This window comes from Opisthocomus hoazin, chromosome 1, assembly GCF_030867145.1.
Source record: "Opisthocomus hoazin isolate bOpiHoa1 chromosome 1, bOpiHoa1.hap1, whole genome shotgun sequence".
Lineage (NCBI taxonomy): Eukaryota > Metazoa > Chordata > Aves > Opisthocomiformes > Opisthocomidae > Opisthocomus > Opisthocomus hoazin.
This window is the reverse complement of record NC_134414.1, coordinates 90,548,866-90,567,372: the sequence shown is the minus strand read 5'-3', so window position 1 is coordinate 90,567,372 and position 18,507 is coordinate 90,548,866. Positions and strand designations below refer to the sequence as shown.

The 18,507-nt window shown below is 48.5% G+C and overlaps 1 protein-coding gene across 1 annotated transcript in view; it reads right to left on the bottom strand.

The window, feature by feature from the left end:
* Window positions 1-17,804, bottom strand: part of NHS (NHS actin remodeling regulator) — a 268,886-nt gene extending 251,082 nt beyond the window's left edge. Inside the window, exon 1 of the mRNA XM_075429003.1 lies at window positions 17,408-17,804. Coding sequence (XP_075285118.1) covers window positions 17,408-17,804 — 397 coding nt within the window. The remainder of the gene's footprint in view (window positions 1-17,407) is intronic.
* Between the last annotated feature and the right edge of the window lie 703 nt (window positions 17,805-18,507).

The window sequence follows — 18,507 nt, the reverse complement described above, 5'->3', positions numbered from 1 at the left end:
GGGATTTCATGCAGAGTGTGAGCTAACAGTCTCTGACTGCCAAAGAGCTGAAGGGAGGGGCAGAGCAAAGCAGGGTTCCAGTTTGATAACAGTTTGACACCAGTTTGAGGTGTTCTCCTCACCTCAGCTCGTTACTTGAAGCCTTTGGTACATGACCCTCCCATTGAGGATGGATGGAGGATACTGGGTGTCACTATCCAACCCACAGGATGATCGACAGGGCAGGAGCAATACTGAGACCCACAGGTGTAGGGTGCACCACGGCAGCCCTTGAGGACCAAAAATGAACAGTTTCATCGTCTCAACAATGTGCATGTTACTACAAAAGGGAGAGAGCCCCTTTACTGCGCTCAGTCTGATGGACAGCCTACTAAAGGCAAGTGAGGTCTGTCTTCTCTGCAAGTCTTCCTAACGGCTCAGAGCAGTGGAACTGGTGCCTGTCTTCTTAGAGGATAAATGAAGAAGCATGGTCCTTGAAGCTTTTAGTCGTGGCACCTTGAGCTCTTAAATGTTTCAAAGACTGAATTATAGAGGGGTACATAAAAGAACTAGAAAATCCCATAGAGTCCAGTCCGATCTCTGCGGCTATATATTCTGTACCTACCACTTTGACAGCACTGTCCTATCTGATCTGATTTTGATTCTTTGCAATGACTGGATGTGGACAAGCTTCTTGGCCACTGTGAAGACGCTGTTTGTGATGGAGCGAGGGGGTGTTTCAGTGAAAGGCATGTCTCAATTTGTCCTACAGCGCCTGATGATCTTACAAGCACAGATTAAAAGCAGTTGTGAAATGTCTGGACCAAAGCATTATTGCTGTCCCTGCTGGAAACAAAAGCACCTTGTAATCATGCCACAAACCGAGAAGTTTCATAACAAGCACTCTCTTCTACCAGTCTCCCACTGTATATCCAAGTATGGGGATCTCCACCTCCACTAAAAGGAACAAAGCCGTGTATCTGGGTTTAAAAGGTAAAGGGGATCTAATTACACTTTACAAGCCACCTGCAGATCTTGAGTAAACTACTATTTAATTGAATCATTCTTCTGAAATTTTCTTTAAAGAAAAAGAAAGATACTGACTCATTACGGTTTCTTTGATCCTTCCCAACACAAGCAGCTCTATGAAGAATGCAATTTTCCTTTCCTGGGTCCTCCCCTATTTGTTTCCCATAGTGTCAGCCTGCTCCAGCAGGCAGTCCCCGTTTGTGCCGTAACACAGAATCACAGAATCACAGAATAGTAGGGGTTGGAAGGGACCTCTGTGGGTCATCTAGTCCAACCCCCCTGCCGAAGCAGGGTCACCTACAGCAGGCCGCACAGGACCCCGTCCAGGCGGGTCTTGAATATCTCCAGAGAAGGAGACTCCACAACCTCCCTGGGCAGCCTGTTCCAGTGCTCTGTCACCCTCAGAGGGAAGAAGTTCTTCCTCATGTTCAGACGGAACTTCCTGTGCCTCAGTTTGTGCCCATTGCCCCTTGTCCTGTCACTGGGCACCACCGAAAAGAGCTTGTCCCCATCCTCCTGACACCCACCCTTCAGATATTTGTAGGCATTTATAAGGCAGCCTTCTCTTCTTCAGGCTGAACAAGCCCAGTTCCCTCAACCTCTCCTCGTAGGGGAGATGTTCCAGTCCCCTCACCATCCTCGTAGCCCTCCGCTGGACTCTCTCAAGTAGCTCTTCATCTTTCTTGAACTGGGGAGCCCAGAACTGGACACAGTACTCCAAATGCTTATCAACACTGCTTATCCTGCACGCAATCGCTTTTAAAGACCCAGCAGGTCTGATTAAATGCCATCAGCACTACCGACGAGGCAGGTCTGCTGTCTTGGGTGGGTAAGCCAAAACGGTTTCTAATGTCTACCCAGGCACAGCAAAGAACCACCATGTCAAGACATTGCTTGTCACTTCCCTAGCCTCTACTAGCATTTTGGGAAAGGGCTGACTCCTCATACACACTGGCCACATCCCCTCAGGAATCCCAATCAAACTTCATGTTCCCCCAAATCCTTTCATGCTGGAGCATCTCTTTCTTGAGAGACTTCATACTTATAAGATCATTTAAATATTCTTCCGCAGGTGCATGGCATCTACACCACCTCTACTGTGCCAGTGATTTATGGAGGAAAAGCAAATATTAGTTTAATAACGCACTAAGGTGATGGTAACAAAAGCAAAGCTACAGCTTTCCATAACATTAGATTTACTATATTAAGCTTTTAATACTGCAAGAGATTAACAGTGACAGATTCTGTTGTAGACTAGCAAAAGCTATCGCAGTTCTTGCAACTTTCACATTAATCACATTTAAACACGCTGCTAACAGATGGGCATCATGGAGCGCTAGGTCTCTCACAAGCCAGTACTAACAAAAAGCACGTCTAGGAGATCTTGTGGCTTCTACAGTTCAGAGAGATTGTATATTCAGGCGCTTTATTATTGGTTTTGTTGTATATTATCTATGACTATTAGAAAAGCTAAAGTTAAATAGATGACAGACTTCAGCATACGTGAGTGGGAAGGGAAAGGGAGGGGAGGGGATAAAGAATCAAAACAAGACCACCCACACAAAGTTCCTCTAAGTCCACATTTCACATGCACGATCATGATTACACAGGGAAAGCCTCAGATTCTGCACCACACATTTTCCTCTGACACTACTACCTGCACAAACCTTTTCCCAAAACCCAGACACAAGCTGAAGCTGCAACAAGTGAGCTGCCAGACACCAGCCTGGCTGGACAGAGGATGGCAATCTGTCCTCCCCTTTCATTACTGCAGCTGCCAAGCTCAGGAGGCCCTTTCTGACTGAAGCTGGGAGAGCACATGAAGGGAGCCACAGCGCTAGCACTCGACAGTCATAGAACATATCAGACATTTATTAAACTTCGCAGCATCGTTTCTTAATTAAACCAAGTCCCAAGGTACGACCTCATCTTTACATGACTGTAATTAACCAGGACACATTGTCTGTAATGTAAGAAAGCTCAATCTCCCCTATCAGCCAGGCCTCCAAAGAAAGACTGGCAACTGCAAACTTAGTCCAACCTAAGGTTAGTCCTCACAGGGCAAGAGCTGCAGTTCTCTGTACCAAGAAATCCTGCTTGCTGAAGGAGGACTAGAGAACCCCACCTGGGGGTACTGGCTTCATCAGGAAGAACCACACAGCACCTGGAACCGTTTCCCCATGCTGGACAGAAGCACTCTTGATGTTGGAAGGGTCTCAGCCTTGCAAATTGCCTGTCATTTACAAAGCAGGGCTGGGGTACCTGTACAGCATCTGTCACCACATAACCCAGCTCATCCTCGCTGCTTGTGTGGTATCACCTTTGAGAAGGGATGGGCTGAGACCAGAGGAACAGAGCCCTGCAGAGCCTGTGGTGGTACCCACATCACACCATGACATTTACAGAAGTGAAGGGACTCATACAACCACGCAATCTAGGAACTCTCCGTGCTCAACAGTGAGAGACAGGCTCGCCTTTGAATGTGATAAATGGCACAAAGTTTAGAGAGCTAAAACTTTGGATCTGAACCACACAAACAGCCTTCACCCAAGTCCCTATGAAGTCAGCAGATGAATCCAGGTCTCCAAAGCACTAATATTTCAGCCGCTGGGCCCTCCTCCTCCTCAGTTCCAACCCACAGAGCTGAAAATCCTCAGCCCACTCGGGAGGGACTCAGCACCTGGGTGGGTCTGGGTCTCTTCTACACATCTACCATCTCATCTACACATCTATATGCGCCGCTTTCCAACTGGTTGGGAGGCCAGCTGCCCAGCAGGGCTGCATCCAGGCAGGGCTGCCTCTGAAGGGGGTGAGGTCCTGCAGCTACGGCCCGTCATGAGTTTCTTCCAAACCATATCACACCTCATGATACACAGCAGTTGCTCAGGGTAGAAAAGGTAAACTCCTGTCTGGACAGTTAGATGCCAATTCAACCTTTAAGTGAAGACCTATAGCGTAAGACTTATTCCAAGGGCTGCGGTGGCATTGAAAACATTTCACAGGCTCCATCCTGGCCAAGCGCAGCTGCCTGTGAGCGAGTTTCGGCACTACTCAGCCTGTAGCACCCTGTTCTAACACACGCCACCATGCTCGTAAGGCACACAAAGGAACTCTGTGCTGCTCCACGATGGAAAACTTCCCTGGCAGTGAAAAAGGAGAAAAGGAGACCTGAGGTGGGTCTTCTTGCAGCTGCTCCAAGGACAACATGTACTCTCTCTCATTTTTTTGTTTTTTGTTTGTTTGTTTGTTGTAATCATCTCCTCGCTACGCATAAATACCATCAACAGTAACATTATGGAAAAATTACTTCCCTAACTTTAATGCTTCTTCAGCAGAAATGGAGAGTGAAGCAGAGGAGGGTACTTAGGGACCAGCAGAAAAATTATCTCCTTTCAATGCAGCTTGTTCAGGACAAGCCAGATCCTCAGATTCAGGCCCGCTGGATGTACATGCCAGAAGCATCTGAGTTATTTTAAACAAGCCATGCTGTGTAGTAGAGCTTCTGCAAACGCCCTTTCAGCAAGTGGTCTTTCAGGAATGACAGAGACTGTTTCCTCACCCGCTCCCTTCCCGCTGCTGACCCCTCTCCCGTGCACCAATACCGTCCTGCCAGAGGCTGCCCAGCGCTGACATTACGCATGGGAACACCTTGCCTCAGAAAGCAGTAGGCTGCAAAGAGGAAGCAGGGGAGAAGCATCAGCCACTCCGCATCCCCAAAGCTGTTAAGCGGCATGTCAAGGAATGGGAGAAGAAGAGGAGGTAGAAGACACACATTCTGGTGTCCACAAGTGACTCAGCCAGGACTGCACCGGTGTGGGGCTTCCAGGGAGCAGGGGTTCACGTGACACTCACAATTGACCACCACAACTCCACAACACGGCATGAAAAAGGCTGCACAGATTTGAAAAAAAAATTCAAGTGGGCTTCCACAAGTCCTGCAAGGTTGTAAAATGTTCCTGTAGTGCTATCAGGACACAAAGCAGTAGAGAGAGCTCTGTATTATGCAGATGAAAATCTTGTTGGTATATAATTTAACATTCTCATACCCAAGGAATACGACCTGAAGAAAAAACAAGAACTACTTTGACACAGCAGATGTATCTTGGACGAAGAAGTATTGAAGTATTGCCCAAAGTTTGACTCAGGCAGCTCCAGGCTTCAATACTAGAGCACTTAATTATGCTATCCAGCATTTAGCTCTAGGGCTCTGTCCATCTGGCTCACGCCACTAGAATCAAGAAGCTACAGAAGAGCAGACTGCAGCAAACAAGGTCACTATGTGCCAACTTCTGTAGAGACACATTTAACAAGCCCAGGGTTGGACTGTCTCAAAAGGGAATGAAGGCAGGGGAGACATCTCTTTTCAAGAATAAATACAACATACTCCTTCACTGAATCTACAAACTAGACTGCAGACTTGTATCACTTTACCCTTCACTTGCCCATCTGTTCTCTCAGAAGAATAAATTTCATCAACTTGGCTGAGGTTTTCTACATTTTTGCTTTAATATAGCAGGGGCAATTCATTCAAAAGCAAGGGCTTTATTCTTGCAAGTACAACAAAGCAGCAGAATTCCCACATCCCCAAGCAAGATGCACCTCACTTCTGGGCCAGGATCACCCATTACATCCAGTAGAAGAGTTTCCATCAATACCACCACAAACTCACCAGTTCAGACTAATCTTCCACTGTATGAGGGAGGGGATGGGAAGGAAGTGAACTCAACCACAAGATGCCTTTGGATGAAGACACATAATCAAAACGCAGAAAGAACAAGAGACATCAATTACCTCTGATTTTTACCTTTGTAATGAGAGCTGTAGTACTGAATATTCTCACCATTGTTTGACCAGGTTGCTGCTGATGTGGCTGTAAAATTCTTCTCCTCTTTATTAAGCTTTTGTAACCTCAGTGACCAATATTCTCTTGTCCAATCTTTCCACTGGTCTTCCTCCTTTATCTAGCTAGGTGTTTATGCATATAGACATAAAAAAAGGTGTTCTAGCAACACACAAAATTTTGAGGAAGAAGATGCCATCCCAGCCTCTTCTATTTCAGCTACTGTTTATAAAAGGAAAGGAAATATATAATCACCCTGAACTGCGATATTTTGCAGCTCCCTCTTCTTTCCTTTCAAAAATTGCCATTCGCATAGAATCATAGAAATTCTGCTGGGTTCTTCACCACAGCACTTAGTAACAAGAAGATAAATGAAAAATATTTCTAATCTACATTAATAATCTGTGTTAAATTCCGCTTGGACAATTTCATAAATGAATAGCCGCGTGATAGCTGCTGAAAGTAGCTGTAACCCATTCACTCATTTATAGACCCAGCACTCCTCAAATAGGAGTGCTCATTTCCAAACCATACCGGTAGGCAGATGACTTTATCATTGGATCTGATCTAGAATTGCCCTGTAAATTTCGCATGTATTGACAGAGGTCCCTAAAAAACTATACAGTGCAAACTGGGTTGTACTTTAAACAGACAGCCAAATGCCAAGGGGAACTGTGAGCACAGAGCAGGATGCCTGCTTCGGCCTCTCTCCTCCTCCTCCTCTGTGGATGCAGGTGGTCAGCCTCGTCTACGGTCAACCCACGTTCAAGGTGGCCACCCTATCTCACCTCCCAAGCGCTCCAGCTAGCTTCCTTCAGACAGATCTCGCCCAGTGCACCAGCAACTGCACATCTGTTTGTACAGCATGGCTCTCCTACCGTAGCCCGGCTGCCTTGCTGCGCGGGGATGGGTTGCCCGGCTGGCCGATCGCAGAGGTACTGCTGCCGGGCTAGCCCCAGGCCCCAGGCAGCAGCCCAGCCCCACAGCCCTTCCTTGGGCACATCAGCTGGCCCAGGAGTCAGCAAGAATGGAACTGGAGACATCCACATGGGGACTAGTATTGCTTTGCTACTCTGGTTTTAAAAGGGACAGCTTGTGGGCTCTGGGCACCGATTCACACCAGCTAACAGCGATGGAGAATCAACTGTAAATCTTCAGGTGAGTCTCCTAGTCTCCATTAGGAGGAATTTGTCCAGAACACAGCTTATCCAACCTCTGTCTGGGCACCAAGGCTGAATCAAGCCTGTGGCAGCTATAACAGAGGCCAAAAATTATTGCTGAATTCATGAAGTAGTGATATTTATTTTAGGCCATTAGCAGAGTAATGACAAGATGATTGCCACAAAATATACTTCAGCTAGAGTGCAACTTGAAAGAAAAGGAACTCAAACCAGTGATTTTAATGTGCCAGGCACAATGAATGCATTTACAACATCTGTTAAAAGCAGGTTATGTTTGGGGGAGGGGGTTAATTAAATCTTAGCAGGTTATCGGTAGTTTATTAACTGAACAAGACAGCATCACATTAAAGATAATCAATGGAGAATAAACCACAGTCATAAAAATTAATACTGTTCATTCTCACAATGAGGGGGTTTGCCTTTGCCATTAAGACAGAGGTAAAGGCATAGATGCCTCCCCTGCGAAACTGTCATGAAAAGAGGAGCAAAGGATAGGATGACCAAAAATGAAAGTCGTTCAAGGCATAAGTTTCAAAAAAAAAAAAAGATTAAAATTGAAAAGAAATAATCAGTAATTCTAGAGGGGAAAGAGGAATAGGAACAAGCAGTTTTGCAAGCAGCGGAACTAATGAAGCCTGGTTTTCTCCAGCTTTTATGTCATGCAAAAGACTGACTTTCACATTGAAGAAAATGTGAGCTCCAGCTGGAGCACTTTTTTTTATTGGGTTGGAACATTTATACAGGATTCTTTCCCCCAGTGGATTTTCTAGTGTCTAATAAAGAACAAGCCCTTCCTTCACATGTAGCAGGAATAGTCTGTTCTCTCCTTTACCTGGCAGCCTCTTTTATGATTTCTACTCCGTGGCAATGTAGTTGAAATTGCAGTTGAATAACAGACATAAAATTTCTGAATGGCTGGTGTGAGATACACAGGCATGCCCGCCCCCCTCCCCTGCTATACACGCACAGAGTGTGCTATTCCTTAATACTGGTTTCGATGAGAAACCAGGCTAAAAACGGTGTTGTCAGAATAATCCATCCTAGGGGGAAAATATAACTCTGGCATGCTAACAGTGTGCAAGACTTCAGGCAATTTGCTGCAGAAATCAAGACTTCAGGTTCCTGCAGCAATGCTTGTTGCAGTGGAAGAGAGTCGGTACGAGAGGGGAGGCAGGAGCTCCTCAGCATGCTGAGATAGGAGCCTCTGTGACAATGTCACCTGCTGGGGTGCAGGCAGGCCACGGGAGCTGTATTTAGCACAGCCCAAAGCAGCAGAAGCTGTGCTGTGCAGCCAGAAGAGGTTTTGGATAAGCATGAGAAATTCATCCTCTGAAAAAACAAGGAGGAAAAAAAAAATGCTTGCATTCAAACTGGGACTGTGCAGAGCTATGTAGCTTCCAGGGTAAGAGCTGGGCATGTGAAAGTCGGTGGTCAATCCATGATATATGCTTTTCTTTTTGAGAAATGAATTATTATACACCTCTTTGACTATCCTCCTGTACACAACACTTCACCAAACCACTTCACCAAAGAACAGACCACGCCTATGCCAAGAACTGTAAATAAACAAACCTTGCAGGGGGAAAAATGGAGCTGGGCAGTACCTGCACTTTGGACCCACTCTGATTTGCATGGCAAGTATTTAATCACAATTCATCTCTTGTTTCACTTAAAATTAAATCATCCCTTATCATATCTCACTAAATACTGCATGCAGTGAAACACGTATACCATCTTGCAAAAAGTTTGCCTCCGAGCATCACAGCGAGTTACTGCTCCCTATCCTGAGCCTCAGCATCAACGAGATCCGGTTTCTGCAGTCACAGCCCGTCACAGACCATCCGAAGAGAACAGCACTTGGTTATACCCTTTTTTGGAAAAAAAAAAAAAAACCAAACCAAACAAAAACAGGCTAAATTGAGCATGCACAGAGAGAGCAGTTTTGCCTTCAAAGCAACCCAAAGCCTGTGCACACGGAGGAATTTTTCAGTGCACCCTGCATATTTCACTCCTAAAAATGCTCTGATTCTGCAGCCACGGAAAGTTACACGCACCTTCAAGGAGAAGGATCAGCACCTTTTCCCCCCAGCTCGCCAACTGAAAGGTCTTTTCAAACACTGGCATGCTAACAAAAAAATAGTTGGAGAAGGCAGGGGGAAAAGCTGTGGAGGCCTGTGCATATTTATAGCACAAACACACCGCCCTACGCTCATTCCCCTTAATCACATGCACACGCTAGCAAGACGGCTCCTCCGAACTTTCTCAGGGACTCGGTCTGAGTGGTTATAGTTCAAAGTCCAACTGCCTTGGCAGCTGAAAAGAAAGAAAACCGCGGTGGCTTTGTAAGAATTACAGTGATCCTATTAAAAAAAAAAAAAAAAGTGTCATTCTCTGCTGGGACTTAACATGGCAGTGCCACGCAGCATTCATTGAATCTAGCAGTATTCCGAGCACACAGCTCCTGGTGTAATTAAACCACAGGCTTAATTAGGTTCCAATCACTATTGCTTTCTTCCTGCCTTCGGCCAAGAAGGTATAAGAAAAGATTGTCCGGTACAGATACTGCAATTTAAAGTCTCCAGTTAAGAACACAGTGGGTGTATATCTACTATAAAATCTACCCTAAAAACATGCCAGTTGTTAAACTAAGCAGTGCATTAGAAGCAGTTAGATATAATGAGAATGTAAATGGAAAGAATTCTAGGCAGATATTTCAGCTCAAAACAGCACACACTGTATGCTATCTTTTATTTTAATCATGCTCTAAGCCCTGCCTTTTTGAACTTTTTATAAATTCTGCTATCTCCCTTTGCAGTTACTTACATATTGGTATATAAATTCAAAGACGAGAAGCAATTAGGAATGAAGCGAAGACTCCCTCTCTTGATGCTAATACATCAAAGGCAGTGAAAAAACCTTCCCCCCGCATACACACTCAGTAACACACAGAGTTTCTGCTCTTCACAGCCTAATAGCTCAAGTAGTTCCAATCCAGAGTCTGATGTCAGCCTCCGAATACACGGAGATGCCGAGTGAGTGGAAAGAGCAGCTTTTGAAAATCCCAGCTCTCTGACTCAGAAGACCACACAACCCTGCAACACTGCTTTTAAAATGCATATGTGTATTATGCACATCAGCTGGTCATATTTTTTGCTCCACTTCGGGCATCGTAACATTGCTTTTAAGAGTTTCCTGGAGGTCTCTGCTTGATTTGGGTACAACGCGTCTAGGCATGCGTGAAGGAAACATGTCAGATTAGGGACTTTTTCAAATAGCCGGCACTCCGCTGCCCTCGATCTCTTTTGCTATCCAGATCAGAGAGAGGAAGAACCAGGTGCTGCCTTTAAACAGCCACGCTTCAAAAGCCTGCCTTTGCCAAAACAGAGAAGGAGAGGTTGGGGCCGGCTCTTGCCGGGGAGCAGTAAAAGCTGGCTTCCCCTCTTCCCTCCCCACCTTTGCATCTCTCTTCCAGACCAGCCATAATCCAGTCTTGGAATCGGAGCCACCGAGCAAGCTACGAAAGAAATGTCAACAAAACCTGATTCTGCTGATCCATAACCGCAGTTGAGTGGCACTGTTACACTGGATATCTACATTTGCTTCCTGCAAGTCCTTCCTTGAGTCCAAGGACATTTCAGAACTATGTAAGAAATTTTTGGAAACACTCCAGGCCCTTCATCTTTCGTAAAGGGAAACTACCATCTTTTCTGCATGTGGATCAACAGGTGAGCGACCTCCCCATGCCCTCACTAAATTATCAGAGTCCACTTATTCCTTAATCTCCAGATCTCTCCCGTATCAGCAAAGGAACCAACCAAAAATAGGAATGACTCCATTGATTTCACTGGAACACTCATCTTATGTTTCTGTATGAACACATACACTAAATTATAAAGGCTCTTAAATAGAAGCGTGGAGTTTTAAAGGGGCTGTGGGAAGTACTTCTGTTAAGCCATCAGATCCACAGTAAGCGTCAGTCACTTACAGGCCTGATTCCATTTTCTCTGCAGTTTTACTCCCGTGTAGAGGAGTCCTCATTGGTCCTAAAGGAGTTAAGCCATTTCCACCAGTATTTTTAATGAACCCACTGGAGATCCTTGCTTGGCTCTCGAGTACGAGCCAGAAAGAAGTTCCACTAATGATTATGAGATTACACAGCTACATAGCTGCAGTGAGGTGAGAACAAAGCTTTGAAAATTTTTGGATAGCAGGCCTGTTCACTGGCAGGCTCTCCATCTAGCAACAAAATCCCCATACAGTTCCAACCTGTTGCCTCAGTCGAAGTACCACTTGTGGGATAAAAAGCAAGGAACTATAGACCGGCAAAGGCCTTCTATACTATATTGATGGAAGATCAAGTAAATGAGGTTCAGCAAAATTCCTGAAGATTTATATGCATATAACAGGGAAGGGCTTCAGGGGAAAACCACCGCTGTCTGCTATTCATCTGTTACCAGACCGTGCTAGAGAGAGGCTGGTGAGTCTAACTGAGCACCGGGCTCTCACAGCCCTTCCACTGAGAGTCTCCCTGGCCTTGGCAGGACAAAGGATTTTACACTCTGCTTTTATCTGCAGAGGCCAGAATCTGCTTTCCACAAGCCAGTGTGACTGAAGGTGACAACTTCCATCCCTGCCAAAGCCACCTGGCAAATTCCATCCCGTTTCTTATATCATGTACTAAATGGACGAGAAAAAAACCTCTCAAGCCCAGTCTCTGAATGGTCCTGTTCTTTTGTAAAAGGTCTTCTATCACTATTCTGTAAACAAAGATAAGGAATCTTTCTCCTAAATGCTCTAGCTAATGGTGCTCTAGCTAATGTAAGGTGGGGATGGTGGGATCCTTACCTGAGCAGGTTTTTCTTCCTCTGCTCCTTTGTTGTTCTGACAGCAGTAAAGGTAAGCAGGAAAGCTGATGCTTTGGCCTCCCGCTCCTTTCGACTCTGCTAGCTTGCCACCAACTCTCTGCATTCAGAAGAAGCCAAGCACTGAGGAAATTCTCCAACTTTCCCACACCCACAACTTGGGTTATTTGCATTCATGGGCAAACTACAGTCAAGTGCACCAGAGAGGTGAGTTTCCTAACACAAATGAGTACGCAGCAACCAGAATCAAACCAAAAACCCACATCTGGCAAGTAAAGCCGAAAGGCCTTCTCCATTTCCAAAAGGAGAAGTGAAGAGACTGTGTCATTCAATTTGAGCAGGTGCAGGACACAAAGCTAAAGGCAATGGAATACAGTATCCACCGTAGAACTCTGCTTTTCTTTGGAGGTTTTATTCTGCACCCAACAACAATTTGCCAACTAACATGATTTCAATGTATAAAGGGAGCTCTGAATACATCCTTGTGCCTCATGTCCCCCAGGCTACATTAGTGTGTACCTCTAAAAGTATAACTACCCTTCTTATACGCTTAAACACTATAAAGTATTACAATACAGAGTTAGGGGAAGCTAGAAATCAATTCTGATCTGTCTCCAGCAGTATCACAGATATTTTAGTATCAATGTATCCAGCTCATGCAGGTCTACAGCTGTTCCTCAGCACAACAAAAAATCCCTATAATGAAAATTGCACTTCAAATTCTCTAGGATTTTGTGAAGCTGGGATAAAGTGTGACACTTACCTACCCAACTTGCTTCTTTTTTCTTTCAAGATGTCCCTGACTCTTAAGGTCTTACGTACCTGCCTGAAGATCTCTGCAAGGATGCGCGCCAGCAGTTAGCCTGCGACAGCCTTACGATGCAACTCTATCTAAGCAGCAATCGAGACTTCAGCATGTTAAGTCAAGGAGGCGAAGAGGCATTATCTGCTCAGCTTTGGGTCCAACATATGTTTTGTAAAAATGGTAGGATTGTGGCAGAAGGCACATAAAAACCTTAGAATTGATTAAACATTTCCCTGCAGTGCTCAAAACCCAAACAGAAGAGCATTGTATCACTGTGTAAAACCAAACACCAAACAAAAAACCCCAAACCAAACAAAATCAAAATCAAATCACCTAAAAAGCACCATGAAAGAGACTAAAAGCAAAAGTGAAACTAGCCGGGCTGTTCTCAGTAACCGACTTCAATGAAATGAAATAAACTAATGCAGAGCCTAAAATGATAAAGAATCCATTCACAGCTCTCTTTTCTGTCTCAATACTGACACTTCGGGAAAGAAGAAAAACCTGCAGGGAGGCTGACTGCAGAGATCTGGGGGCCTCTGAAGAGCAGCGTAACACGGGAGATCCCCACTCCTAAGCGGCTCTATCACTAACTGCAAGCACGTAGGAAGATCAGGAATGGAAAAGTGGAGCAACGAACACACAGCAGGCAACCCCTGGAAACGACACAGCTTTTGGAAAGATCAGCTACTGGTAACACATTGATGCTTTCAGAAAAAAAGCCTGGAATGTGTGGAATTCTCTAGGATGCCAGGGTGCAAAGAGGATCTCGTTAACAAGGGCTTTCAAAATCTGCTGCCCGGTCATTGCCGACTATTCAGAAAGCAAGATGGCTTACATCATCAGTTTCTGAAAAGTACAATATTCCACTTAGACTGCCAGATCTGTAGTCCCCTAGACTGAGAAATCATCCTTCCGAATAACAACGGAGGTACCGAGTCCCAAGTCTACACACAAACCCAGCACTTCTACATTTCTGTGTTACCAAGACAATCCGGCATCTGATAATAAAACTGGGCAGTACCACACTGCGCTGTTCTCTTGCTGGTAGTAAGAAAACTCCAAGCAACAGCCAGACCGACAACAATCATGTTATTCCCACATGGTTCTGCTTTAGAAGAAGACCCTGGAGCTGCTCATGATGAAAAGCAGTGAAGTACTTGGAGTGGCAGAAGGGCAAAGTAGTTAGTTCAGGAGCTGAGCAGGAAAATACTTCTCACCCTTGTTTCTCTTCCAGTCAGAGGATGGGAAAGGATTCATATTCGCAAGATGCTAGTTGGCCAGAGGCTTATAAAAAAGATGAAAGGACAAGCAGCATGTGGGAAGGCAGTGGCGAGGGACCTTGAGTTTTTGAAGATGACCTGCTTGCGACTGCCCAGAATCAGTCCTTTATTGTCCCTAACAGGGTTTTCCAATCACACTTTCTGAACAGTGGCAAAATCAAAAGAGCAACACGTGGGTAAGTACCTTTACCAGTAGCTCAGCAGAGGAGTTTAAGTGCTTTTCTTAAAGCAAAGTATACCCAGTCTTGCAAATGTTCACCACTTTGATACCAACTGAGAGCTGAGAATGTTAAGGCCTCATGAAAATGACAGCAGTAGCGTTACTGGAAAAATGCCATTTTAAATTAATTTCAATTTTCTGTTAATTCCCTGAACCCAACACAGATCTTTGATCCAAATGCAACAATACATAATTTTCAATATAAAACAGAACATTATTACGCGAGATTGTACAATATGCTATTTTCAGAAGAGCTCCTTTCCTACTCCCCTTCCCCCCGGTATCATCTCTGCAATTGCCAAGGAATGGCATTCTGGGCAAGGGATTGGGCTAAGGAAGCCCCTCTAACTACTGGCTCCAGTAGCTCCTAGGATGGCATTAGCCCATGATTTCCTTTTCCTCACCCAGACTGTGCCTTTACAAGGGAATTTTGGAATCCAGCTGGCTTACAAGGCATGGAAAGAAAGGCCTTCCAATGTCACAGCTCGGTATCTAGAGCATGTCTGGTAGCATTATTCTCAAATCACTGTGCTGCACTTCATGTTAGAACATCAAGAACGTCTAACTGTGGCAAGACAGGCTAGTAGTTTTAAACTGAGTACTTACAAAAATGTGTGTTTGGGCTGCACTGTTATGATGCTGACATATCAGTACGCGGCATCTCCATCAATGCACCAAGCAGCCCAGCACCTCCAGACTCCTGGTGTGCAACAAGTTCAGCGCGACCATCACAGACGTGCCACGGGTGCAGGGGCAGTATGCCTGTCACCAACTTGTTCCTTGCGGTGCGAGTCCAAACCACTAGCCAGTTCTGAGTTACTATTAGATGTGTCACTTGGGCTGGACAGTCAAATGCCAGCCCAGAGGCCACCCCATCGTTCTCGTCTTCACTGCTGGTGGCAGTAGGCAGCATGCCTTAACGTGACGCTGGTCAGGTCCTGGGCAGACCTGTCACCACCTGTGATTGCTCTGTTGGTTTCAAAAAACCTACCGGGTGCAGTGACTTGAGTGAAATACTGTCAGGAGTGAACTGTGTAGGCACCTCATGCTTAAAACAAACATTAGCATAGCCTTGCTGAAAGTAATGCCGAAGGACGAAGCGTCAGCCCAGCAAGGAGAAAGCACGCTATCATTCTGCACTACGTCGAGGATGGGCAGTTTCCTGTCAGGAAGCTTTATCTGGCCCTTGGGAACACCGAACAGCCTGGAGGCCAAAGGGAGACGTTGCTGTGGATGTGTATGGATTTGAGAGGTGTGAGGAGAAGATGTGCAGGACGGTGCTGTTCAGCTCCAGGTCCAAGTTGAGACGTTCAGATGCAGGACTATGCAAATACAGCTGTGGTGGTCCAGCAGTGGATGGGAAATAAAAGCAGCCGGAGCATGCAAAGAAGCGGACTGCTCATGCACACTGAGTTGGTGTGCAGACTTCAGCCTTTAAAGCACACAATGAGGACCGGGCGATGTGCCGGCCAGCCGCTGCATAGTTGGAGGCAAAGCTCACGCCTACAGGAAGATGGGTCGTGGCAAAGCCGGGTGCTGTGGAGGAGCCCTGGGCTGGCCAGGCTGAGGGACACCTGCAGCTCTCTCAGCAGCGCTGCGCCGTACATTGTACCGTACACAGGGGTAGCAGGAACCACAGGCGGAGAAGATCATGACCAAAAGTCTCTCCCCTCCCAAAGAGAGAAGGATTTAAAACAGAACACCAAAGAAGCAGCTTCTGCATTTATCATCACAGGGGTGAAGCCAGGCTGTCTAATTAAGGACATGACATAACTGTGCTGTAATATCAAGGTTTTGCACCGTGATTTGAAAAGAGGCTGCACTTGCACAATCCAGAAAGAAAAAAAGCCGTACGGATTAGAAAGGCTAAGCTCTGCTCTCACTTACATTAGTACATACCCACAGTTACTCAGCTCAAAAGACTTACAGATGAGAATGCGATACAAGGAGTTTCATTTCCTCAGACAGTTCCCTCACTACCTCGGCCAAGCTCCCTTCTCACCGCAGTTTCCAATCACAGCCCAGCACTCCGCTCTGATCGCACACTCATCCTGAAACCACAGAAAGCCTCCCTCAGTCTGATGTACGGTTGATGTATATTAATATATCACCAGCAAAGTCACCCTACAGCTGCCAGGGATCTAGTTTAAACGCTGCTGAATACTTGAGGCTTGATTCTGTTAATCAGTACGGCTTCGCCGATCCTGGAAGAGTTACTCACATTGCACACCGCCCCGAAGGGGAGGAAACCCACAGCACGATTTTTTAAATGGTACATTCATCAAAAACACCTAGAAGAGGGCATGCTCTCATTTACCCCCGTGTAAATTCACTTCACTGGAGGTACTCGGGGTTTAGAGGGGAACAGCAGAAGGCAAAAACTAAGCCAGATTCCCCTTTGAGGCCACTGCTTTTCCCAAACCAGCTACTAAGAGAACGGGATCGACACCGATCGCTGCTGTTCCAGACTTCCAATCCACAGCCCTACCGATCAAAAAAGCCCATGTCCACACGCCGTGGGAAGCGTACGCGCCCGCGAGAGCGCAAAACCATCACACTGCTGCGCACACGAGCCCCATTCGGCGGAGACCAGCAGCTGCTGGGACTACGGAGCCTGTCACCGCTTTCACAGTTTGGGTGGAGAAGAAGCAGGGCTCAGGCGCTCGCTGCTCATAACACAAGTCGCATATTGCCTTGATTTTTTTCTCCCCCCCCACAAACCCCGGCTCTTCTGGGCCGCTCGTTAAACAGAAAGAAGTCATTAACCGAACTTCCCGACTTTGCGGCCGTGAAAGTTGGCTAACGACGAAGCAGCTTTATTATTTCTACTTCGGAGCTTAAAACTGCGACCGGGAAGTCCGAGACGCTTCTCAGGGGACGACAAACCTGTCCGGGGAGGGCGCCAGGCCGGCACAGGGAGAACACCCAACGCTGCCGGGGGACGCGGGCTCACCCCCTCCGCCCCCCCGGGGCCCCGCAGGCAGACCTGGACCCCCTCCCCGGCCGAACCCTCGGCTGCGGGAGATGCGCCCCGCCAAGCCGGCTCCTTACGTAAGGCGCAAACCGCTGACATCATCCCTCCCGCCGGCATCGCCCGGCGGCGCCCACCGACCCGACCCCCGCCCCTCCGCCGGCGGTCCCCCCGCGCTTCGCCCGGCGGGTCTCCCGGTCCCGCGGAGCCCCCCCGCCCCGCACCGCCGGTACTCACGCACGGCCTCCTGCTTGGGGTCGAGGCCCCGCACGGCTCCCTGGAGGCCGGCGATGCGGCCGTGCAGCGCCCGGACGCGGCGGTGGGTGCCCTGGATGTCAGCTTCGACCTCCTGGAAGAGGGTGCAGGCGTGCCGGGCCACGTCGGAGAGCTGCCGGAGGATCCGCGACAGGGCCACGTTGCTGACCGAGCACAGGTCCAGCACCATCAGCACCGCCGCCGCCTCCCTCTCCCCGCCGCCCGCCGCCTCCGCGCCCTCGCCCGCCGCTCCCGGCTCCTCCGGCGGCGGGACCCGCGGCGGCGGCGGCTCCGCGCCCCGGCTCTCCTCCAGCACGGAGGCGGCGGGCTGCCGCCGGCACAGCCGCTGCGGCTCCACGGTCCGCTTGGCGAAGGGCATGGCCGAGCCCTCGGCCGGGGCTCTCCCGGGTTCCCGCGGGGTTCGCTGCCCTCCTCCTCCTCCTCCTCCTCCTCCTCCTCCTCCTCGCCGCCGCCGCTCCTCGCCCCGCCGCCGTCACTCGCGGGCAGCCGCCGGCGGGCGGCTCATCGCCTCGCTGCCTCCCTGCGCGGGGCTCCCGGGCTGCCGACCGGCCGCCGCGCCGCCGAGCATCCGCTACGGCCGCCGCCTCCGCGGGGAGCCGGGGCGCAGCCGCGCCGCCTCTCTCGCCCGGCCGCCCGCTCTCTCGCACGCCGTCCCGCTCCGGCGGCGGGTGTGAAGGGGCGGCCCGAAAACACGGAGAGAGGAATCCCGCGGCGGCGAGGAGGAGCGAGCGGCCCAGCCTCCCGCCCGGGAGAGCGGCGGGGCGGGGGCCGGGGCCGGGGCCGGGGCGGCGCCGAGCGGCCGCCGCCGCGAGGAGGCGCTGCGGGGCCCGCCGGGACGGCGCCGGGGCTGGGGGGGGGCACCGGGGGCTCTGCCGGGCGGGGGGCGGGCGACCGCAGCCCCCCGGGGGCGGCTCTCGGTCTCGGCGTCCCCCGCCCCGGCCGAAGGAGAAGGAGGAGAAGAGGAAGAAGAAGAGGAAGAATAAAAGGAATAAGGAGGAGGAGGAGGAAAAGATGCCAAGAGGCCGGTGCCTGCCCCCGCCGGTGTCAGCTCTCCGGGCGTT